Source organism: Pleurodeles waltl, chromosome 10 (genome assembly GCF_031143425.1).
Source record: "Pleurodeles waltl isolate 20211129_DDA chromosome 10, aPleWal1.hap1.20221129, whole genome shotgun sequence".
Lineage (NCBI taxonomy): Eukaryota > Metazoa > Chordata > Amphibia > Caudata > Salamandridae > Pleurodeles > Pleurodeles waltl.
The window spans coordinates 211,605,649-211,631,459 of NC_090449.1; the positions used below are offsets into that span (position 1 = coordinate 211,605,649).

General features: G+C 42.4%; 1 protein-coding gene across 1 annotated transcript in view; it reads right to left on the reverse strand.

Annotated features, from left to right (window-relative positions):
• The window catches only part of XYLT1 (xylosyltransferase 1), a 644,618-nt gene extending 619,509 nt beyond the window's left edge, over positions 1–25,109 (reverse strand). Inside the window, exon 1 of the mRNA XM_069210190.1 lies at positions 24,721–25,109. Coding sequence (XP_069066291.1) covers positions 24,721–24,960 — 240 coding nt within the window. The 5' untranslated portion in view covers positions 24,961–25,109. The remainder of the gene's footprint in view (positions 1–24,720) is intronic.
• Between the last annotated feature and the right edge of the window lie 702 nt (positions 25,110–25,811).

Consider the following 25,811-nt stretch of genomic DNA (forward strand, 5'->3'; position numbering starts at 1 on the left):
TTCTCAGGGTTTGGCCTTGTGGTTTATCATGTCACGAGAACCCTTTGAAGGTAAAATTGGAACAAATTAGACAGTTACCAGTTATGTATCCTATATTTGTGTGTGTGTGGGGGGAGGGGGTGTACACAAACTCTCTCTTTCTCTCTCTCTCTCTCTCTCTCTCTCTCTCTCTCTCTCTCTCTCTCTCTCTCTCTCACACACACACACACACACACACACACAGAGAAGGGTATTTTCGAGAGAATGTCCAAAACAGTAAAGCCACAAAGAAAAAAAGGAAAATAACGTCTTGAAACACATTTTCTACTACTTATAAAAGCAAACAAATTAATTTTAAAATAAACCTATCACTAAGCCTGTTGAATGTCATTAATGTATGGTGTTTACATCATTTTCCTGAACGTGTTGATCATTTTCTGTCTCACCAATACCACTTGTCATTGAGACATTTGACGTTTTTTGTTAACCTTCTCTACACATATTTTGATACTAACAAACAATTGCCCGCCAGAATTCATTAAAATGTTAGCTATTTCCAGCAAAAGTGAATAACATTGACGGTTTTCAACAACCTGTAATTTGAGAGACGTCCCTTTAGTGGGATCTGTTATAAAGTGTATCTTTCAGAGTAATCCATGCTACTTGCAAATGCACACAATGTAATTTGAACCCACTGCTTTGTCAATTTCAGAGTTTGAGTACGTCTCTGTCCTTGCCAACCATCAACAGCGAGCACCTGGATCGGGTTTAAATAGTCTGACATTTCTACAGCCACCGTGGGAAAGGCGACATTTCATTTGCTAACAAAAAACAAATCATGACAAACACACGAGTCTTCCGAGAAAGAAAAAAAAACCATAACACTCCACTTCTGTTTTCTGATAAAATGTTAATTAGGATAATCAGATCACCTTGGCATAATGAATTCAAATGTAGGTGTTAGATTGTAAAGACTTGGATTCATTATTGATGAAGGAGGGTAACCGGGCAAATGCTTTGAAGAAATGTAACAACCATGCATATGTTCTGAATGTCTTCTTGCTTGCAGTCCAAAGATTGTTAGAGCTTGTAAATGTCGACTCTAAGGAATGTATTATTGCATGCTACCAGTATTTGCATAGCGCTGTCTATCAATGGTATGGCATCACAGCGCTTTTTCAATTTGGGAGCCACTGTTTTGGTAGCACTTCCGGTTAAAGTGCTTGCTGTCTCTTGACCAGCAAGGGACGATTTTATGCCCAGGTGAAAGAAGAACTGCAGCTATACATTCACTGAACCCTGGGCGTTAGGACACGCATCATTAATATTTGGCGTTTTAGGCTGCTAAGTTTCTGTTTTTACTGATTTTTCACACAAATGCAGACAATACAATATTGTTCCTGCCGGCATTAATTTTTTAAAATAGGAAAGTAACCAACATAAAACTTATCAGAGCTTCTCCATGCTGTCAGTCATGACCCCTAACCTATTAATTATTTTGTATCACAAGATTTGTATAACGCTTACTACCCCTATGTGGGTTGCTGACGCGCTTGCCTACATTGGCACAATGCTGTTTAACAGCTATGTAGGAAGTCTCCACTTCATGCGTCACGAACACCTTGACAAGGTCTTCAAGGTGCTGTTATCGTGTTATAGGACGCAGTGCTTAACAGTGATGGATGAAGAAGTGTGAGGGATAGGCATGCGGTTTATCAGCGTTGAGCAGCTCTCTAGGTCCCTTGAAGGTATATCTTATGATTATAGTCCACTTACCTGGTTACTGCTCTGGGTTGTACATTCTGAGATCTTTTGGCAAAACTTTATGGTCCTGAGCAGGCATAGGTGGGAAGGAGAAAGGGTGGAGAGAAGTGCATATTGACAACATTGGAAGCAAATCAATATGATTTTCTACTGAAGTGTAATAGCTGCAAAAGTGCAAATGTGTGAATCCTGTAGTGCAAATGTTCTTGGGTGAGTGTTTTTTGCATGGAATGTGCTTCATATGGCACATAAACCATCCTGACACTACTGCAAACGGACATGCATAAGTTAAATAAATAGGTAGATATATTATATGCTACTCCACATTTTAACTATAAAAAATATTTACACATATGAAGGTCAAAGATATGGCGAAACAGGGGAAAATGGCAATGAGATAAATAACATAGAACCAGAAGTCCTAATTACAAGAAAGCACAGTAACACTAAAAAGACCTCTTGGCGCCTCAGTGCACATGGTTCAATCACATCTCAGCTAGTTTGTTTTTGATCACCCAAAAGTGGCACAGTTCCTTAAAGAGGTAAGAAGGCTCTTACGTAAGCAGAGGATAATGTCAAGGAGAATCCCCAGCTAGTCAAATGAGAAGAAAACGCTTGTTTGCTAACTTTGGAAGACTTTTCGTCTTTCGTCACTTATTTCTTACTTCAAACTTAAACAAAGATTTGGAATACAAAAGAAAAGTTTTTTTTTTTTTTTTAATAAAAATATTTACTACACCTAAGGTTCCATACTAGGAGATGGATGTTTGGCACATACCTTTTACTCAAAACTGCATGAGCTGAAGAAAGCTCAGGGTAAGCAGTGGTTTCCTCATTACTCTGGGTCTGCGCTGTCCGAAGCACTCAGATAAATTTCAATGTAATTTAGAAGCAATTTGATAAAAATAGTCACACAAACACGTTATTCGAAAGCACATGTTCGTGATGCAGCTGCAGGTCTGATTTGCCAAAATAGGTTTCCACAAGTAGAATTTTCACTTCCTCTGCCTTATATTGGCAAAGTTGATAGGTGGGTGCACACATACAGAAGCTTTACCAAACAGAATTGTATGCCATAAAAGGGCATTCATTAAAGAAGGGGGTTTATCAAACGTTTGTCAATACAGCCAACAAAACGTTTTCACTTGGTCTGGCCTACAGACAGTTTGGCTGTCTCACCAGCCACAGGTTTCCCAAAGAAAAATAATAAAAATACATTAACACACACAAAAGCAGTTGTTTTAGGTCAGACCTCTTCATCTATTGGTTTGTTCAAGTGTTAGTCACATTTTACTTCCGATCACCACAATGAAATAGCTTGAGGTAGTGAGTCAGCTCATTGCAGCCTCTGCCTCTTTCAGTATGAGGAATGGCATTTCCGTGTGCACATGTACAGATCTGCCTAAAACGTAATCCACTTCATTGTAAGGTTGGTGGATCAATATTTGTTTCAATTCATGTTTTTAATATATTTTTGTATTTCTTATGTTTTGCAACTATATGCATGCCACTTTTAGACAGTAGCATTTTACTGTCTGCGGCATGTCCATAAACATCAATGAACATAAACAACAAAAAAAACATTGCAAATTTGCTAACTCCAGACCCACGGGATTTGCCAGTGTTTGCTTTCATATCCCGATGCATGCATTGGTTGTGTTGTGGAATTCTCAAAGAGGGAGCAAGACATGGTAGTCACACTGTTTTCATTTGCTCTGTCTGGTTTTGGCCTGCTGCTAGAGGGGGTAGTGAGGCCTACTGAATATTTAGAAAAATGACACCTTGATCTTGGCTACCCTGTTATGTTTGATAAGATGCTGGCTATATTTTGAATTTTGTTTGCCCTTATAGCAGAGGAGAGAAAGTTTCGCTTTGGGATTACTAACAAATATAAATAGAAAAGATGTTCAGCTGAGCAGGTCTGCACCTACAATACAAACTAAGGTAGTTGCCCTCATTCTATTGATTCTTTTTTCTTAAGACACGAGCATCAGAACAAAACTGAAAATGAGAAGCCTTCAGCCGCATATTAGAAATTCCTATTATTCTGCAGAAGAGGCAGATTTTCTGGCGAACCACAGATTGAATGATATTCCACAAAGCTGGGTGGTGGGTAGACAAGAGAACTATTTGCAAGCCAGCTAGGCCCTACCAGAATCCCTTATAATCCCTGATTTCTCCGGGAAAAAGTCATTCCAGAAAGGTGGGAAACAGATTAAGGGAAAGCAAAAGATCAAGCCCACTTTGATTTCAACCTGGTCTAGGATGGCAACATAAGCCTTAAATGCTTGAACGTAAAATAGCGCAGATAACTAAGTGAGGACATTGCTGAAGATGAGTGGGGACGAATACAGTAAAGAAAAAGAAGATAACTTTGATGACATATAAAATTAGTACTGATGCCCCAGAACACAAAGGCCTGATCACAAATAAGGAGGTGAATATCCGTGAAGTATTTACCGGACACGGTTAATACAAACAGTGCAATGTACAGTATTTACTAGATGCAATAAATCCTTTCTATTCCTTCTGCAAAGTACGAATGAGGCAAAACAGGCAGAATTCCATACTTTTTTCACTACTACTGTGTAGGTGCAGAGTTAATTGCAACAACTGATAATAAAAAATGTGGTAAATTCACCATTACTTAACATCCCAGGTTGCTGAACCAAACAAAGTTCAAACAGAGATCGGAGCACTACTGTGCACTTGTCTTCAGGGCATTGGCAGTATTATGGTTGATATAAGAATAGCAGAAACATGACCCATTTCAACTATGATGGACGTTTAGTTTGTAATGAGAATCTATGCCTTTTAGTTAACAAAAAATCTGATATTTTCCTGAAATATTAATCCAAATCATGACTACCAAACAACTTTTCTGTAGCCAAACTAAACATTCGATGACCATTAAATTGAGGAATAAAACAAAAAAATGCTTGTTTTTAGCCAGCTGTAGTTTCGAAACTTAAAAAGCATAGTTAAGGAAGGAAGGGATGAATCGGGGAAGAAGAGAGTGTGTGTAAGTGAGGAAGGGGGTTACAATTGGAAAACAAATGGAAGGAACCGTCTTGAGAACGTGTTGGTAGTAAAATAGATCAGTTCACAAGTAATGTGTTTTGTCTAGCTCTGACCTACTTTAAATTTGCATGACAACTCAGTAATGGACTACAGTCAAGTTTGAAAAATTCACTGTATATTTTCGATAGCTCTAGGAAGGCAGGCTGACATGCTAAAAGTGCTGAAATCTCACAACAGGCTGGTGTTTCTAGCCTAACAAGCAAGAGGATCTACTAATGCTCTATCAGCCTTCAATACACCTGTCCGACTCGAAACACTCCTAATTTCTCTAAAGATCAATCCATTTTTTTCCTTTTGCACAAAGGCTTTCTTTGCTAAAAATGGAAAAAAATTGTAATGGGGGAAAAATGGGCCAATCAGACATAACCCTAGCTGGATAAGCAACATTGGAAACAAGGAAAATTTATAAGTTGGAGTCTAAAAGGTTTTTTTCAAAACCATCCAAAGTTCTTCAGAACTTCAAGAAGTTGTGAATTTTGATGATTTCCTGTATTTGTGGGCCTTTGTGACAATTTATGTCAGAGAATACAAACTTGAAGCAAATAAATTGCATTCCTTTGACCCACTCCTTATCTAGATCTGATTAATATGAAAATGATCTCACAGTGTGGCAAAAACTCACGAATGAGCAGAAAAGCTTAGCAAGTGCAAAGGCAAATTTAAAGTGGGAAGCTACCCAAAGTTTGTAAACTTTGAAAACCCCGAGCATTGTCAACTTTGTAAGTTAAAAAAGAAATCATGCCCACTTTTCTAAGCTGTGTGCTCCGTACTTTAAGCTCAGAAAAACAAGATGACTGCAGACGATGGCACCTAAACCTATTACACGAGGTTTTCATACATAGATCGAGTTACAAAAGGCGATCTGCGGTGTTAAAGTAGCACAAATGCTATGGAAACAAATAATACTTGGTTTCGTGTCTTTTGGTTCTGCAGGGTTTACACGCCAGGCTGCCATTGTGTCTGTTTCTTCAAGGAAACAGCTTCACAGTTCATTTATGCACTTTTGCACTGAGGAATGAATATTTGAAATGTCATTGAAAAAACAGCTAATTTTCCATACATTCAATAATCTACATCATCATCAAAACCTCATTCCGTTCAATGTTTTAAAAAAGCTGCCACTGCTGTCACTTAACTTAACTGCTCAAAATTCGATTTTTTTTATTTTTTTAAGTGGAACTATCTCTAACAAGCTTTCATACAGACTGGGAATGATAAGAAAGCTCAGTCAATTGTCCACAAAGTGGGCTAGATTATAATTAGTTCAGAAATGTATCCATGAAGCAAAACTGGACAGGAACTGAAAAGAAAACTGAATAAATAAACCAGCATACTTCTGCGCCACTGAATCAACGGTTGTGCACTATTTCCAAAAGGGGCCTATTTTCCATTGGTGCAGCAGGTGCAGTCGCACCAGGGCTCAGAGGTCTGACGGGCCCACTCAAACCTGACAATTGCTGTGTTTCACAGTTCAAACAGCAGCCTGCGAGGGCATCACCTTCCTGGCGCAATCGCTATGACGTCCAAACAAACAACCAACATTTACAGCATAGTACTATAGAGACCTTCCTTCGAGCAATAAAACGTCACAATAAACCCTGAATAGGTATTTGTAGCTGATGTGCAAACTCTTGTTAATCCACACATGAAAGACCAGTTCACACCACATTTCAAGGTCTCCTCTTCCAAAAATAGAACATCAAACATGCAGTGTCTGCAGCCAGTTATTTGTTTGATGTAGGTTAATTACTACACTGTGACAGTTCATCAGAAGCAGGCAATGCTTTATCTGCTCTGAATCTTTCAGTAATATGGAAGTGAAAGACAGAAGAGGGAGAGAGAAAGAAAGAGCGGGGGAAAGAAGAGACAAGAAAAAGTGGTAAGAAGTGCACCGAAAAGAGAGAAGTGAAAGAAAGGGTCAGATGGCAAGCGAAAAAGAAAGAGAACAAAAGGAAGTAAGAGACAAGAAAACGTGGTAAGAAGAGTAGGGAATACAGAGAACGAGAGAAGTGAGAAAAACGGCAAGAATGCAAGAGAAAAAATAGAAAGAGAAAGATAGTAAGAGGAAGTAAGAGACAAGAAAAAAGTGATAAGAAGAGTGCCGAAAAGAGAGAACAAGAGAACACAGCAAATTCGTAAGAGAGCAAGAGAAAAGACAGATAGGTAGCTAGATAGATAGATAGATAGATAGATAGATAGATAGATAGATAGATAGATAGATAGATAGATAGATAGATAGATAGATAGATAGATACATACATACATACATACATACATACATACATAAACAGCACTAGGTAAACTCACCGGAATCTGACGAGAGAAAAAATAAAACCGACAGAGAAAGAAAGAGAGGAGCAAGAGAGAGGGGGTGAGAGAGAAGAGGGGGAAGGAAAAGGGTTGTAAATTAAGACAGAGATTTAAAAAGATAGGCAGGAAAGGAGGAAGAAAGGGGCAGAATTAGCAAGAGGGACTGTGCGAAACAGACAAATGTATAAAGAGAGAGGCACGGAAAACAAGAAACAAGCAAGAGAGACAACTTACAACAAGAGAATGACAGATATGGGGAGCAGGAGGGAGTGAGACAGATAAATCGAGACGGGGGAGAAGGAGAAAGAAATCAAGATTGAGACAATCATTGAATTGAACAAAGTTAGGTAACTAATAGATATGATCTTCTGTAAGACACATGCCAAGTAAAAAGCCACTGGGTTTTAAAGTGAATAAAAACATCAGTCTGTTCTTTTTTGTGCCATAAATTTACAAATTATAGCTTTTCCTCCTTTGCTTAGCTAATCCAGGATAATCAGTTAGGAACCTGCAACCTTAAACTTCCATCCCGAATGAGGTAATACTTGCCTTCACATTAACTAACATAAATTGTTATGCATTCATTTGCCCACCACACCAACTGTGTAACTCCTGACTCTTGCATAAAGCACACATTGGTAATTAAGGGAAATTCGACTTTTCATCCTGAAAATCCTGAGTGAACCACCGTTTATCTGATCACTTGATCTGCACCAGCCGCAGAAATAAATACTGTTATTTATTAGGAAGATGATGTGGTCTCCTGTAAGCCTTGTGGCGCCCAACAGAAAGTCAATGCTGTTTTAGGTAAAAAGGTACATTGGTTTATCTGGTGTGTCTAGCTATCCAAAAAAGGAAGCAAACCAGTCAAGGGCTGTGCCTTCAACCAAGGCATGCATGCCCGATTATGATGGATACCTGTGGGAGGTCCAAGAATATAAGTTTGCAGGTGTGGCCTTGGCGTGTGGAGGTTAGAAGTGTCTTCCTGGTGTTGATATGAGTTGTGTTGTGTTGTTCCAAGTGAATGGTAACATTTTGAAAGAAGCAGAGCATTTCCTTGTGAAGCTTGCCCACTTGGTCAGATCAAGTAGACCAACAATCGAAGGGTAGGCTGAAATGCCCCAATGTGCCCTCTGATTTTAAAGAGATGTGTGACAATGATATGCTTGAACTTCAGAGTTACTATTCTAATAGACAAATGTGTTTTTATATGTGAAAACAATACATGCGATCAGACAGGTATTATTTTAAGGCTCCTTCACTCATAGGTTACAATTGTAACCATCTCAAGAGAGATTTGAGTCAATCAACGCTGAAAAGTGATGCATATTTACGCACGCAGGGACCTGAAAGGAAATACATCATACTTTAACAATGATTAAAAGCTACTTAAGAAATCAGGACGCTGATCTGGTAATCGGGTCCTGCAGTGCTTACTCAACAAAGTCTGCTATTACACTGGCTTTTACTTCTGAGGAACGTGTACTGGTGCCTGACAACTTCAGCTGATAACCTCAATGTATTAGTCCTGCGCGCCTCTGTTGGCTGCATAATCTGCAGTGTAAACTGTTTGCACCAGTCAGGGAAGGAATGAAATACGTTTCAGAATGTGTTTACCAGTCTAGCTTAAGGAAATGGCAAGTAATCGGCGCAGTTTACACTATAAACGCTGCCTTTTGCCTTTCTGGGAGGCAGGATCCAGAGAATTTCACAGCACTCAATCAGCTGGCCGTCCCCTCTTAAAACAGGAAAGCGAATAAGCTCTTATTTTAAATGGAGCAGCTGCAAAGTGAGCACTATGCATTAGGACACGTAAAACAAGGGTGGTCTTCAGACACGAGTTCGATTATGTGTCCAATTAATTTACATGTGCTTCCTGCCAAGCATGCCTGGAAGAAAACACTTCAGACCACAAGTTGCCAGAGGTAAAATCTTATGACTACATGACTTATACCACTCAAATATTAGCTTTAAAAATATTTTGACAATTTAGTCATTTCTCTCCAGACATCAGGTTATGAGTACAGAAAATACACGCATATTTCTATCAAATACAGGCTTTTCATTTATGATATACATATATTAATTCAACCAAGCAAAAGCGTTGTATTTTGTAGACTGGGCTGCACACAGGAGAGCTTCTTTTAGGTAACTGGGGAGCTACCAGTACCTTGTGTGCTACGGAGAAGCCTGGTGTAATTAGTTGTGGCCATGGGTGGGTGTGTGAGTCATAGAAATATTAAAAATACCAAAGGGCATGGAAACATTGACGACGTCATAAATATTTACCAGGAATAGCAATCTATGTAGGAGACTTCTAAGAAGAATTTTGTGAAGGCACTGTGGTAGTGTCCAGGGAAGTCATTCAATGAATTTACTTTTTAAAACAGAGCCGTGTGTCATTATGCCATTCTGTGCCCATGGGCAGGTATAGACGTCCCCATACCCAGTTTCAACAAATCTACATTATATGCAGTGTATAAACTAACCTGATAACTCCCAGTGGTAATGGAAGACCCGCAGAGAGGACAGCTCGGAAGCATGAATGTGGTTGCTACTCCGTGTTTCCAAGCGAGGCTACTTGCAGAGTTACGTGCAAGACAAACTTGATTGAGTGTAAACCGGATTACATTTAATAACAAGAAATTATTATAATAGCCATAGGGCCTAGAAAAGCTAACCATTTGAATGAAATGCTGATAGCGTGTGCTCGATTGCCTTATTTTTGTCCAGAAACTCTTTTTTGATACTGTCTGTAACAAGACAGAGAAGGAAAACATTTGACTTCTCTGGTGTGCGTTCTAACAGTTGTTGCAAGCGACAGGACCTTGTGGAGATCCGTGTTAAAAGCAATAAGACAGGACCAGCATTAGCTTTCATAGCTTCTGTATGCTTCTGCAAAAGAGCCAAGCACGTGCTGCCTCCTTGCTGAATAAAAGACCATTAGTGATAAAGGTATATAAGGTACCAGTGAAAGAGAAAGATTAGGCCCATAGACCAGTTGAAGAGGGGAGCTACTGAAGGGCTGAATTCAGACTGCTGACTCCTTGACAGCAAAAAGTAATTGGGGAAATTATATATGGCTTGGCATAATTGAAGCTTAGGGCCAGATGTAGCAAAGGGTTTTACCCATTCTGTGTCTATTGGAAAACGTGTTCGTACATATGGCCCTTAGTGAACTATTACAGCCATTCATGTTTTCTCAATTGATTTGAACTCTGAAAAGAGTCCTCTTCAAGGAGCTGTTTGGCAGAAAGTCAGACGGCACTTGGATAATCATGTACTCTTTACTTTCAGGATCAATGGTCTTGTCAAAGAGACACTCAAAGCATCATTCGTACAATGAATCAAATTTCCTTCACAGAAGAAACTTCTTCCATTCAAACTCTCTAAAGATACCCATATTGCTGTGAAGTGAAAATAAGGTATCGAGTTTGCTGAGTTACAATACGCATAAATCTGAACTTGGTCACTGGGTATCTGGTGGCACACCACGCAAGGCTAGTCACTACATCAATAAACTTTAAGACACCCCGATTTATGTGAAACTTGTCCAGTCAGCTAACATATCAAGCTTGTGCACAGGTCCAGAACCTTTTCAGACTACTTGATGCTGCTAAGCCCTGATCTGGTCATACTATTGTTAGTAAAAACCTACTGTAATATACAGAGCGGAAAATACATTTACTAGAAGTACTTGCCATATTAAGTAGGTTTTCCTAGCTAAGTTCTTAATGCGCAAATGGAATAATTCATATCCAGTCTGTATGGCTCATATTGACAGCTCATCAAGATGGCCAAGTTTCTTCTCTTCTTCAAGTACTATCTTGCATAGCTATTTTAACTCACATCCATTTCCAAATGCTATGTTGATGACTTTCTGGCAGACTGTGCCGGTTAAGCAAATTTGTGTTCTCAAACTGAGGCCCGCAGGAGTGGATAGAGAAGATACCTTGGCATATCAATCATCAGGAAAGCAAAAGAATGTTGTTGAAGGATTTCTGTTATCACTTGAAACTGTTAACATACTACTGAAGTATTGTATTCATCAGTTCACGTGAGTTTAGTGAGCTGATCCTTTCCCTTCCTATTTCTAAAACCTGGCTGAAGCCCCAGATTTTCTTTTCCTTTCTAACTTCTGACTTACGTTACATGTCAAGTTTAATGATTTGTAAGACCCACAATTACTTATTTCATTCAGAAGCATATTTTCCCCAAGCACTCCTGACCCTAGAAGAACTCCCAACTGCTTGCACTTGCCACATTTCCTCTACCCAAAACCACTGTTTTCTGCACCGCCACTATCCACATGACCCTGAACTTTGAAAGGGCCTAACACAGCTACTTCTGTGGTCTCTGTTGGCTAGTGTACCTCAAATCTAAATGTCAGCACATAAGAGGATATTTCACATTTAGGTCCATGGACATAATTCTGTCTGATCCAGCAATAGATAAATACAATATAGATCTGAAACCTCTATTAAAACCTGTGAATTAGCTCAAGCCTCAGGGTTTCAATGGCCACTGTGTAGGAACTGGATCTTAATACCACTTTTCCTCAATAGTTTGTATATAGTCCACTTGTTTAGAATCTCAGTAGCAAGATAATAAGGGCTGAATAGAATTATATTACAAAAAGTGTTTTCATGTTGCAATATTCCATGTAACCTAAGGAAATTGTTTATATGTTGTCAGCCCAACTGCCTCATCCAGTTCCAAGATTTTTGTGGCTTCTTCTCAGAAATTTGTCACATTGAGCAGGAGGTGCTTGGCTGGAAGAAACTCATATATTTGGAGCAACAGGCCAGCTCCAAAATTCCAAAGAGCTAGTTTATCACATACAATGAACCCTTAGTTCTCCAAATAGGAAGAATGGGGTCAGAGTGTGCTATGCCATGGGACTGTTCATAATAATGTGACAGTCATAACAAGAGTGTTGTAGTGGTCGTGTTCTCCCCATTGGGGGTCTCCTAATGCTATTTCCGTAAGATAGAGGTCTAGTGTTACCCAAAAGTAATCACTGACTTTCAAAGTATTCCAATCTGAGTATACCTGCCGGGGTTCGAACCTGTGACCATGTGGTCACACACAGGTTACTTTGGTGAATGCATTGGTCAACTATGCCACATGCCCCAGCCCTATAGAGAATATAAACCCTGGCTTTATTTGCACCGCCCAATTGGGTGAGTAGTTAAGTCTGGTACCATGCATCAGCACAAGAGTCTGGAACAAATAGGAGTCTAAATATGGAGGTTTAGCTGATTGCGTTAGAATGGTGGGGAGGCTTGAGTTCCTCTACACGGGACCAGTATTAAAGAGTGGTGGCTGTTCTTCTGCATGTGACATTCACCTCAGGAATAAATCTATCTCTACAATCAGCCTGTACATTATTTACTATGTGATTCAATGCAACTTAGGAAGCAATAAATATTTCAGGACTGTTTTCGAGTAACACGTGTACTTTTTTAATTTGTTTATGTTGTAAGTCCTACTTTAATTTCTATGGCATTTTAGATTTCGTTATTCAATTCATATTTTTTAATGAAGAGACACAGTTTTCACAAGTGACCTCAATGGCTTCCTGTGGTAGTTTATTATGCAAAAATATCATACCAAAAATAGACAATAGCAATGCATATTTTAGATAATGGTATTTAAATAAAAAAAAACAGTTCTGTCAGAAATACACATATATAGAATCCCAACGGATGCGTCGCTTGATCTGCGAGAACCCAGTCCTGCTTGCTTTTCTCACAGGATGACGACATTTGGACGGCCCATAATAGCACCCCATATTCCCACCAAGTCAAGCATGAGACGTTCCCTGTTTTTAACAGCAGAAGCTGGAAATGAGGCCTCTGTTAGTATATTAATGAACGTATGTCGCTGTGGATTGCTACGCCATGATGGCTCCACTTAGTCCAAATGTTTACTTAATAAATCCGCCTCATCAGCAGCGGCCCCTAGGCTCTGAACTCAGCTGCTCAGACGCATTCTCCGTCCCTTGTGGTTCCTCCAAGCACCAACGCAGCGTTCCACTCCTCTGGGCGCTAACAGGCTGCATTTAGCAGAAAGAAGCTCTCCATGCCCAGTGGCTGCCGCCTTCAGCGCAACCTGCACAAAATCTAAATCAGCACTTTAAGAACATATTAAACGAATTATTTATTACATGCACTGCTACAGTCGCAAAGTGTTAACCATCACGAGCCATTCAAAAGACTCGGGTCGCTGAGCACTTCTGGAACGATATACGGCGGTTGACTCTATGCACCCTAACAAAGGCTGTAACGCCACAGGAACACACAATTGCATATTATTTCGATTCCCCGCAAATGAAAGGCAAGGGCAAATGGAAGAGGGAAGGAAATATACTCTCTATTTTAATGAAGTGGGATGCATACATTGAAGTGCTGAGCGTATTATATGTAATTATATGATTTGAACTCAGAGGGGCACGCTTACTGTGACATTGTTTCCGCTCAGATCACTATGACTATTTGACAATGATTTCTGAGAAAGCTGTACTTTATAAGCGTATAGATACCATAAAACCCATGAGAAAATGCACAGAGAGTATGTCTACGTTTAGGGAATTGAAGATGGATGCTACGGTTTCCTACTTTCATTCACATATGATACTGTTAATCATACCCTGACTTACCAATCATCAAGTCTCCTTCTAGGTAACCATTCCTGCAATACCTAACCTTTTCTAATGTATCTACTCATCCCACTCTTAGAAATCACAAATCATTTTTCGCTGTAGCCTCCCCTTGCAGTCTTAGCAACATCTAACCTCCCCATCCCATTTACTTAATCCATTTTCCACGTTCCTGAACTCTCCCTATTATTACACCTAACTCCAATCGCCTTAAGCCACTACCAACCACTGTAGACTAACCCAATAACCAACAAAGTTACATCAAAAATTAAAAGGCACTGGATAAGCCTCTGACTTTGGGCTACAGAGCTGCATTCTACCCACCCTAAAGAGCTTCAACGCCTCATTGGGGTCAGTAAAAGCTATATAAATACAATTACAATGCAATACAATATTCTGATTAATGGGTTAATTCAAATAAGTCTAAAAAGCTGCAAGAATTATAGGGCATATAAAGTCATTCTAAGCTGTCCAAATGACACATGGATGGGTGAAATGTTTAATTATGTATACATGGAGCAGTGGCAGATTCATAGACTGATTTTCTTATTCACAAACAGCACAAAAGCAGAAAATTATATTGTTCATCCACATACAGTATCATTATTAGGCTCTTGAATACTATGTGGTAAAGATTGGATATCTCTCCACTTCCGGTTTAAAGAAGAAGCCCAAGCTTCACAGATCCTTCTCCAGCAAAGCTCCCAGAACCTGGAATGACCTTCTTTTTCATATCAAATCTGCCCCTTAATTTAAATGTTTAAATTGCTCTGCACCTGAAGAGACATTTGCATTCTGGTACCCAAGTTCATCACTTCTTTGTAACACTTCAGTGCAGCTTGCTGTTCTCTGCCTTTCCGACTCCCACTGTCAGTGGCATAACAAAACTTGAGGGCCCCCCTGCAGAGCACATGGAGGGGCCCCCCTCCCAACGTACTCAAGAGCTCCCAGTCCCAAGTACTGTGCTGAGGGAGCCTCTTGGAGCTTGGCGTCCCCCCTGCACCGCGGTGGCTGCGGGGGCCTTTGTTACACCACCGTTCACTGTAGAAATAATTTCATTGTACTTCATTTGTTCTAACTCAAAGATGACCGCATCTAGACTTTTTACTAATATGTTATATTAAGGTATGTTTTACTATGCCAATATCGATGTAAGCACATTTCCTATCTCTGCTTCTTTGTATGGTTGATTTTCTCTTTCTTCACCCACCAGTTAGAAACACAATAAATTATGTTTGCTACTTTTCCTGGCCGTTAATTGCCTCATAAACGTGCTGTACTTTTTAGCAGATTGTGACTAGCTCTTATTCCATTATGCAGATATTTCAACCGATATATTCACATTTTCATGTTGCCACTGGTTGTATAATGCTTTCGTACTATTTGGTCTCAGTGGCAATTTGATTAATTGTGTCATTTTCTGTGAAGCAAATGTTTGAGTTTTTAAACATTTGGCAGTGCAGTCATTCCCCACAAATTTCACAAACATAGGGGGTGGTGCCTTTAGGCTGTATGTGGTCCAAAGTCCTCAGATATGCAATGTAGTGTGTTCATTGTTTGGTGTTCCAGCTCCCTATGCTTTCGCGTGCAATGTTTCATCCCAACACATGGAACTGGGGCAGGGTTAGCAGAACGCTCATCCCCAGGGATGTCAGTCATGGTCCTAGAGGCATCTCAGGAGATAAAAAGCCCTGTGGGTTTTGGGTTCGGCCGCTTTATCTGCTCCTCTGATGGCCCAAAGACCTGATGGCCATCCATACCATCCCTCTTTAAATAAGCCATTTGGATTTGATGTTCGCTAAGTGTTTAGTTAATTCTGTGGTTGATAAGTAGTTTAACATCGTACTGTAATATTTTTTCTTAAGGGGAACTTTACATATCACAACCTGGTGTGTGGAGACCTTGCATGAACAATGTTTGTCTCTGGTGGGGGCTACTGAGAAGACTGTCAGTTTTTGAGACACGGGTCTTGAGGCCATGCTTCTGGCCCAGGAGTCCCTAACCTGAGAGGCCCATTGGGCAAAATGATGATAATCTGAGATAAGGCATCCAGTGACAGTTTTCCAGGATCAATCCCAGAATGTGGATGCTTGAGGGCAGTACGGGCACTTGAGTGCAATGACAATATTGCCATCTTAATCTATCATTTTTAAGGGACAATTAGGTAGGACAGACCCACTTGCTTCACTATCAAATAACTATGATATGGGTTATTGACTGAAGCAATGCTGCCCTAAAATGTTTAGACGTCAATACATTTCTTATGAAAAGTAATGTAAGTCAATTGGTCAAGATGTGAGCCAATCTTAGAATCTATTGTCTGGATAACATTTTAGAAGTTATAATGTGGCTGTTAACGTTAGTAAATGTTTTCATAAATAAATACAACCTGCACTTTTCACCGTTTTATTTGGATTGTGTGGATCTTTTTGGTTATTTTGTGGGTCCATGTCTTGCCGGTCCACGCCCTACATGAAAGTGAAGTAGATTTGTCTGCCTGCAAGAAACTGCAGGCAAGCCATACCAATGACCAGGCACCAGCAGTGACAAGCATCTCCTTTGCACTGCCTCTGTAAAGAAGGTGCAATTAACAGGCACTGTGGGGGGCAGAGAGCACTGTCTTCATGGCCCAAATATTCTTCAAGTAAAATAAAGCATTTACATATCATTTCAGGTAAGAAAACAGTAAACGTAGTTGGGGTTTCTGAAAGTTCTAGTTCAATTTTTGGGATACGCAGATTAACAGAGGTGCCTTTCAAATAGCCTGCTTTCGTTAAAAACACAGTGCATGTTTACTATGTATCTCTGGGAGCTTAAAATGTGATTACACAATATGCCTCGCCCCAAGAATAAATAGGTGATTATGGAAGACTATTTAGTGGAATGATAATTTTGTGATAATAAATTTGACATAATAATAATTTTGAGCAATAACTTCAGCCAGGAAGCAGAATTCCCCCACCCCTAAGCCAGGACCAACCACAGAATATGCAATTGTGTTAAATAATTAACAAACAGGGGACTGTAGAATCTGCATCCATATAAAGGCTTTTATAACAAAGATAGTAACTGTGCCTTTGTGATTGAAGAACTCCAAATATTCCCCTTAACCAGAGGAAAGGGGGATACATAGAACTACCTGCAGCTGCATAGTGACCAAACACACCGTGGCATGACAACACTATACACAAATACTGCATTTGTGCAATAAAAAAACACCCACAAACACACACCCGCCTATGAATCTTTCTCTGGTATGTATTTGAAAAGTACAGAATTATGAAATCTTCCCTTCAAAGACACATTTTAGGAAAGAGTATACCTTGTTTGGATGCTGTTTGCGGTACATGTTGACACAACCTGCACTCCATCTGCAGCATGGAAACCTCTATTTCTGGTGAACAGGTAAGCAATTGTGCTCTAGGTCTCCCTGAGGGAAAGGTTGTTAAATCTGATGTTTATCCTGCCTTCAGGGATGGGGGGGCACGAGGGAGCAGGGTAGAATGGGTTTAGTGTCTTTCAGTCGAGTTAGTTGGTTGCGTCCATGCCTATAAGAAATTCAGTCGTGACATGAAAATGTGAACGCGTCCAGGTCTATCCTTCCATCACAGGCTGAGGTAAACTCTGTGAGAGCAAAGGCGTAGAGTTCAAGTGGAAAATCATGGTTAATCAAGGCCTGAAATAAACACAGACTTTGAAATAAATGGATGAGCAATAGATTCTTAGGGGCTTATTTACAACCCCTGTGAGCTGACAGAATGTCACTTTTAATGATGGTCCAGTGGCGCACACTGCAGACCCATATCTACAAGGCCACATAAAGCCACCCTGTGAGGCTTTTCATGGCCTTGTAGATATGGAGCGAGGCAAAGCAAGCAGCTGTGTTGCCTCAAACAGCAATAGGGAGACATGCCATGTGTGTTACAATGTGTGTTCCCATGTAACACCCATGGCATTTGACACATTCCTTGATTTACAACATGCGGTAAACCTGGGAATGCGGCAAAAGCCTGCACCTCCTCAAGGAGGGCGTAAGGGAAGCACAACAGGAGAAATAACATTATTTCTCCTCGTTTTTCCTCTTTCTATGTGTCTTGCATTCCGCAGCACACATAGTAATAGAAAATCACCTCAATAGATTGTTTTTGTGAAGGAAGGTGTTCCTTCCTCCACAAAAACAATCATACCTGCAACACAGACACCCTGGCACTATGGTGGTGTCTGCGTTGGAGCATGGCAGCCCATTGTGTGCCAGCACTGTGGAAGAGGACAGGAATGTGCTGTATCTTTATAGATACAGTGCACTCCTCCCCTTTGAGGCAGGGCAGAGCAGCAAGAAGGCTTGTGGCTCTGCCCTGTGCCAAAACATTGTAAATATGTCCCTTAGTGAGTAGAATGGGGCAGTGTCAACTCTGAATGTCTGCCCTATAGCAGATGATCTTGTGTTTAATGGGTGTGAGCTTCATGTGTATGTTGTACCTGTTAGGTGATTTCTACAGTAGGGATAACTTGTCTTCTCCCCACTTGAAGCTAGTGACTAAACGACATCAGAACAGGACTCCCCCGCTCCAATTGCACTCTATCTCCACAATCTACATTCCACCTCTGTTGATCTGAAGTAAATGAGATGAGATATATATCAAGATATAAAATCTATATTAATTTAAAAAAAATACATTCCAAACATGAGGGTATTGGTGTATAAAAGAATTTGCGGGCCGTACCCAGATACTTAGTGTGTATACAGGAGCTTTAAGAAACTATTGAAATCACACAGTTCTTCGTGCACACCAGACAGCATAGGACTGGTTTGCCAGGCAACCATAGTCTAGTAGTATGCAGCACTACACGAACCCATCAACTACTTGTTGTCACTATCATTTCAGTCTTCCTAAATTGTTACTGGTTCTTCCCATATATTTTTTTAAACATCACTACAATCAATTTGTAGAACTACTAATAATACAATCATCTTCTTAGAGGACTTTGCTGCCATGGCCAGGCTAAAAATAAATGACAATGCAATACCTGCTGACAGCCACAATGAGATGAGAGTGTGCCTGTGTCTGGATTCTGTGCATCCAGGGGTGTTCTGGGCATCTCAGTGTGCTTGAAGACTAACATGTCCACATGTTGGGCTTTACTGCTTACTAATTATAGATTACATTTTTCACTTTTCAGAGCAATTACAATGTATTACAGTGTTTTGAATGTCCTTTTAACGTATTTTATACAAGAGTTGGGCATCTTGTTCCAATTTTTGTAAAGTTCTGCAAGTGGTAATGTCTACAAGAGGGTGTGAGTTTGTTATGAGTAACCCGTTTTCTTCAAGTAAAACTTTAATGGTGTCCTACAAATATAACGCTGCACAACTTCTAGAACTATTGGTCTTCATCCAAGTTCTCCTGGGATTTGCTAAACTAATAAAAGGGATAGAACAAAGGAAACGATCAGATTCGAACTCACCTGCTTTTTGTTACACACGTTGCTTATATCCGGTGCTTACACCATTTCATGTTTTCGACATCAGAAAACTATACCATTACGGTAATAAAGCAGCTAAAGCTAGACAGAGCAGAACTTGCATAACATTACAGTACATTACAGTTAGCAAAAGGGAGATGAGGGCCTTAATGAAATATGGAAGCGCGGTTTTCTACACTAATGTGCCTACATTAATAGCATAGTTTACATGTGCCATGAGATATAGTCGACTGACTGCAAACAGAAAACGGGCCAAAGCTACATGTCAGACGTCTGTTGAGGAGGGGTTCACATTTTGGTAAAAGTGGTGTGCGCCTGCCTACAAACCAGTGCTTGAAGTGGGCAGGAGGTATTGGGAACGACGTTCCCAATCTTGTTTAATTTTCCATTTACTGTTCCGATACTTCTTGTGTCTCTCCCACAAATTCGCTGCTCACAGACCAACCGCTTTCACAGTAGCTCCCATACTTTTTTTCTGCACGTCAACCTCTGATCCAACACACTCCGCAAACACAGACATACACATGACGCAGTGTGATACGAAGACACCCATAAATCCACCCACAGAGGTACAGTAGGTCACACGAAGCAGAGCATTTCAATTTGCAACTGTGTTTTGTCAGGCTCCGGACATGCCTTGATAACGCGAAAAATAAAGATCGTAAAATGTGGCGACGAGACAATGTTTCTAAGGATAATATATTCCCATACTCCAGAAAACCCTATGACAAAAACCTATCTGTATGCTGGGTGCGGGCCTGCAAAAGACAATGCCCTTGTAACTTCTTTCAGTAGCAAAACACATCGGAAGCACAGCAATTACTGCCCTGTAACACTGACACGACACACCCATAGAAATACTCATACCCTGTCCTACAACTACAGCAGCAAAACGCGCTTTGTAATAATCTGAGGACGGCGGGGGGTAATTGTGAAGCGCCCGAACGAGGTGAGGATTAGTGACGAAATGTGAGGGGGCTGGAGGCTGATTGGGTCTGCAGGGGGCGTGTGAACATTCCCTCACTTTCGCGGGTTGGAAACCGGCAGAGCAGCATGAGAACAGAACCACAGGTGGTAAACACACCCTACGCCCCCGCATATCAAGCAAACCCTGGGTTGGGGGGGAGGGGCGTCAGGGTGGAATGCTGTCAAAGCCAGCGAGGCCCTTCACCACGCTTCATAAACGCATTGCTGACACAGAGACGGAGACGCAAATAACACCGTCCTCTCACATTTCACAACCCGAATACCACTAGTGTCATCACAGGCAGTACGAGTCTGAGGCGATGACCCTTACACATAGGGAGACCGGAAGTCTCCGGCGTCATGTCTCCCTTCACAGCCTAAACCACCATCACAGTCTCGCGCATCACTATGTCATCAGAGAGATGTATAAGCAAGAAGCACACACTCCTGTTCTAAAGCCACACAACACCAGTCTCAAGCGCAGGGTAGAAGCAAGTAAGTGATATTGGACCCCTTAAACCTAAGGACCACTGATCTCCAGCACAGACTCGCAACAGGAAGAAGCACTGTGAGTGCCCCCTTCAGGACCTTGACACCCCGGAACCCCAACACAGAGGTACAGTAGAATGTAGCAACCTCCTTCACCCATCCAACCATTAATCCCAATACACAGGCAAGGGGGCGAAATATGCCCATTTCATCCTACATAACACAAAACAGCTGACTCTCAGCACGAAAGGCAAAAAAAAAAAAAACAGAGTCATGTATCCCTCCAATCCTGGCTGAAAAGTGCCTCACCAAAAACCTAAACAATTCTGATTTTTAGCACAGTGTAAAGAGGTGAAGATAGTGTAATTTCACACATTATAATGTAACCACCGCTGATCCCTAACTCAGGGTAAACGGGGATGGGGGGCGGGTGGGGGGGGCGGTCCTGTCACACTCCATAATCCAAACACCCCTTACAACCAGCTCAGGGAAAGGCGAAAAGGTGTAGTTTCACCCTTCATAACCATAACAACACTGACCCGAAGTACATAATAAAGAGAGAAGAAACACTATCACGTAACCCTCCTTAACATAAGCGCAACTGATTCCAAACACAGAAGGGCTAAAAAACAAAAAAAGGTTGCGTTCATCCCTTAAATCCCAACACAACTGATTCACAGTGCAGAGGGACAGATACAAACACATATTGCCATGCCACACTTCACCTCCTGCATACCACTGATTCAAATCACTATGTAAAGGGGGAAGAACATCTGTCTTCGTACCCTTCATATACAGAACATAACTGGTTACTGGAACAGAACAGCAGAAGGAAACACCACCAACTCGGCTGTAAAAGCTGGGCACCACCGATCCGCAGCACGGGGAGACGGAAGATAGACATAATGTCATGTCAGTGTTCATAACCTGAACAGCTGGTCCCCATCAAAGAGTAAGGTGGGCTGGATGGGGTTAGAGCGCCACTCCACCCTTCATGAAAGAAACGGGAGTGATTACTGGAATAGAATGCATGGAGGGAATAACATTACCACTTTACCTCTTAAACCTGAGTTTTAGACTTTAAGGGATACCCACCTAATACGGATAGAATAAGTAAGCACTGTCATTGCAGCCTTTCCAACGTGAAACACAGCTTTCGCCAAGCATCCGACCCCTGCCATTCCACGATATGAAAGACGGACCTCTTCATAGCCACTGACACCATAAGCACCACTGACCAACTAGCACATTGAAGTCAGGAACACTTACATTCTACTCTTTGAACCCGCACACCAATGTTCATTCCCCGCCCACCACAGCAGGGGCTGCAGGGGTAGGAATCATACTCCCTGTCACTAAGTTAACACCGCAGCTCCTCAACTCCATTCAGAGAGAGGCATTCATACTCAGACCTGCCAATATCACACCCGCAGATTTCTCGTACTGTATAGAGTGATATAGCCAAATATCACTGCTCCCACGCCACCGACTGCCCTTCCACAGTGTGAAGCGGTATGGACAGACAGCTCTGTGAATGTCTTAGGCTGCCGGGACGCCACTCACTGAGAGGAGTGCTGTCAATATCCCGATTCACTGCGTTAACGCGCACCCGACCTCTCTAACTGCAAAGAGCGGTCTAACCAGACAGATCCATCAATATCACCCTTCGCCCCGCTGAAGCTTCCCTTTCTGTATAGAGCGGTATTAGCAAAGAGCGCTGTCAACATCCAACGTCCTTCACACTGCCGACACTTCTCTTCCTGTGCAGGTCAGTTTAAGCAAACAGCACTATCAATATGGCGCGTCACACCACTGACCAGTCTCTTACTGTACAGAGTGGTGTACGTGTGCCCCGACGCTGCCCTACCTCATCTGTCTGTACAGAGCGGTTTAAGCAAATGACAACATCAGTACCCCCTGAACTCCTAGAAGGCAAACGACCATTCTCAAACTGCGATGATTGGTGGATGCAATTAGCATAGTCTATTCCACCCTTCTTCGCCTTCATACCACGGAACCTCCTGTCACAGCACAGAGTGGTATAAGCAAACAGCGTCAGTATCACCCATCAAAGCCTTTACACTGCTGAGCCTCAGACCACTGTACAGTGCGGTAAAAGCAAATAGCATATCCAATATCATCCATCAAATCGTTCACATGGCCGATCCTCCCGTCACTATACCGAGCGATATAAGCGATATAAGCAAAAAAATCACCTTCCGTCATCTTCACACCACTGATCTTCCTGTCGCCTACAGAGCGCTATAAGCAAACAGCCATGTTCCTATCTCCTTTCATCCCTTCACACTGCCGATCACCCCGTCACTGTTACAGCAGTCAGAGCGGTTCATCGTCCTCACACCGCTGATCCTGTAGTCAGTATACACAGCGGTACCACCGCTTGTCCAGCTGCAACAGCGCGGAGCGGTATTTAACAAGCAAGGTCATCATTTACTGAGTTGGCGTTATCAGGGGTTCTGTAACCTACAACCTCCCCTGCTTTCACAAACCACACCGCTGCACCACTGCTAACGGTACACAGTGGTGTTTCTGGATACGACTGATAATGTAATTAACACTTAACACCGCCGATCCTTTTCTAACAATTCAGGGAGAACTGATACTGTCCGTACCACTTCACTTCACTCCACTGACTGACTCCCTGATCACTACAGAGGGTAAGTGTCAGCATAGGACCGCCTTGTCACGATTCTCTAAACACCGGTTTCACAGGATCTCCCACACCTATGAGTATTGTTAAGCAACCACCCACCTGTACCACCCACTACATAAACAAGCCAGGTACACCGCGCACAGAAGTGGCAAGAGAAAATACCATTCCATCATTCACACCCTTAATACGTCTGGTCTCTGTGGTCTGGGTCTTATACCTCAAATCTACAGGAGAAATCCATGATACTCTCGGCATTCACACAGACAGGTCTCTTCACCACCTGCCAGGCTCCAAAACAACTGAAACTCACAAACCCCCCAACAGAGGGGGCATGGAATGTGAAAGGAACTGTCTAAACATCATATGCCGACGTCATATGTGTAGTACCGACACTCACCCCAGCTAAAAGAGGCGTGCACTGCGTGTTCGGTGTCACACCATGAAGATCAAGGAACCAGAGCTGTCAGCCAGCACACAGTGACAGAATGAACAACATATGTGGTCACGTCCCACACAGCACACCATAGCTTACTGCCACCTTCCAACAAAGCTCATGCCTGAAAGCTCAGCAGAGACATCACCCAAGCAAGTGCAAAACTGCGCCTCGCCCATCTCTTCAGCAAATACGCCCCTGATACCCTCCCATACAGGTGCAGGGTGTGAGTAGGTACCAGGTCGTGTGTACGGGGCAGTGGTGGTGGACAGAAAAGTGACCATCACCGGCACACTCTCAGCTCACAAACGCGCTACACAAGCAAATACAAACAGCTGACACAAAGTAGCATCCCTTTCAAAGTTTCATGGGGCGCTAGGGATGCCGCCGAGAAATCACCTGTTATTTTGAGAAGTGCCAGCAAAGGACCAGCGCGTGACATTAGGAGTGTAACTGCCACACACTGAGGCGCATCATTCGTACCAACACACTGAAGTACACATCTTCCCAGAGCCGAACGGACCAATCAGGTTCTGCAAAGCCAGGATCGGGTTTCAAGATCACACAGGGCTCGGGGGGTTGGCACCGTGCTGCTGTCACGGACACGATGCCCAGGAAGAGCAGAGCTTTCCATTTACATGTAACAAGAGTACAGAATGGGGACAGGGCACATGGTACACCAAATACGAACAGGGTCAAAATTCGTTTGAAATGCATTGGCCACGAGAGATTTTTGAGAGAGACATGCCTGTGAATTTAAGAAAACGGGGTGCACTAGGGGGTCTCAATTCAGGGACCTTGGCTCGCGCCATGAGGCTATCTGCAGCCCTGATAAGGCAGCCCAGAATCTCAGCGAGGGATGAACAGAGAGAGCCCTACCGGTGCTTGGTTGTGGAACGTGGCGGCTGCAGGTCCTTTGCTACGCGCAGGAGGATGCAGCCGCGGGTCCTCGTTGCTGCTGCTGCTCCCCTTGTCCCTCTTGTCCCGATGCTCGTCCCCAGAATCCAGGCTACTAAAATTCCACACGATGAGGGTCTGCACGAGCAGCACGGTGAGCGCGGCGATGATGGCAGAGCGGGAGCGGCGGGCCAGCCTGCGGGCGCACGAAGCGGCCACCATTATCACCGGCAGGCGCACAGGGGCCGGAGGGGACACGGAGCAGCGGGCGCCACCGCCGCCGCCGCCTGCAGGAGGAGGGAGAGAGAAACAGTCAGCTCAGCCGCCTCTCGCCGCCTCTCCTCTCCTCTCTCTCTACCTCCAGTACACACACCAAGGGGGCCGGAGCAACCCGCAGACGTCACCAAAGATGGGAGGAGGCCAGACAATGGTGGCAATGTGGCAGAGCGCGAAGGGGAGGCGAGAAGGAGAGGCAGGGTGACACCCAGACAGGCCGACGAGGGGAAGAGGCAGGAGATAGGCCAGCTTGAACTATCTGAGATGAAGTAAAGCTGTCCTCAAGGGTCCATCTCGCGGCTCTCACGTCTCACAAGTATTTCCTCGCTCTTCTGCTTCACTATTTAGTATGCACCCTGCGAGTTTGGGAATTTCCCTTCCTTTAAAAACAGTGTTGAACTTTGTTAGCTGACAAATGTGGAAGCTTTTCAGTGCAGAGGAGCGAAGAGGCTAGACGTAAATCGATGAATTAAAGAAACACAAACACTTAAAGGAAATCACAATAAATACAACACATGTCTGAAAATTAAACTATAAGCACACACGTCAAATCAAACCATCAGTATTATAAATACACAATCAAATCATACTTCCATACCACCTACAGCAGATCAGCCACTAATTGCACTTATGCACACACACACACACACAGATGCACGCGCACACTCACACACTAGATAGTTCGCTCACAACGTGCAAGTCACTGCCCCCCTAACAGAGAGGACTCACAAGGAGAGACAGTTTTGATTCTGGTTTAGCCAAGGCGTAGCCGTTTATCTTTATTCACACTGTATCAG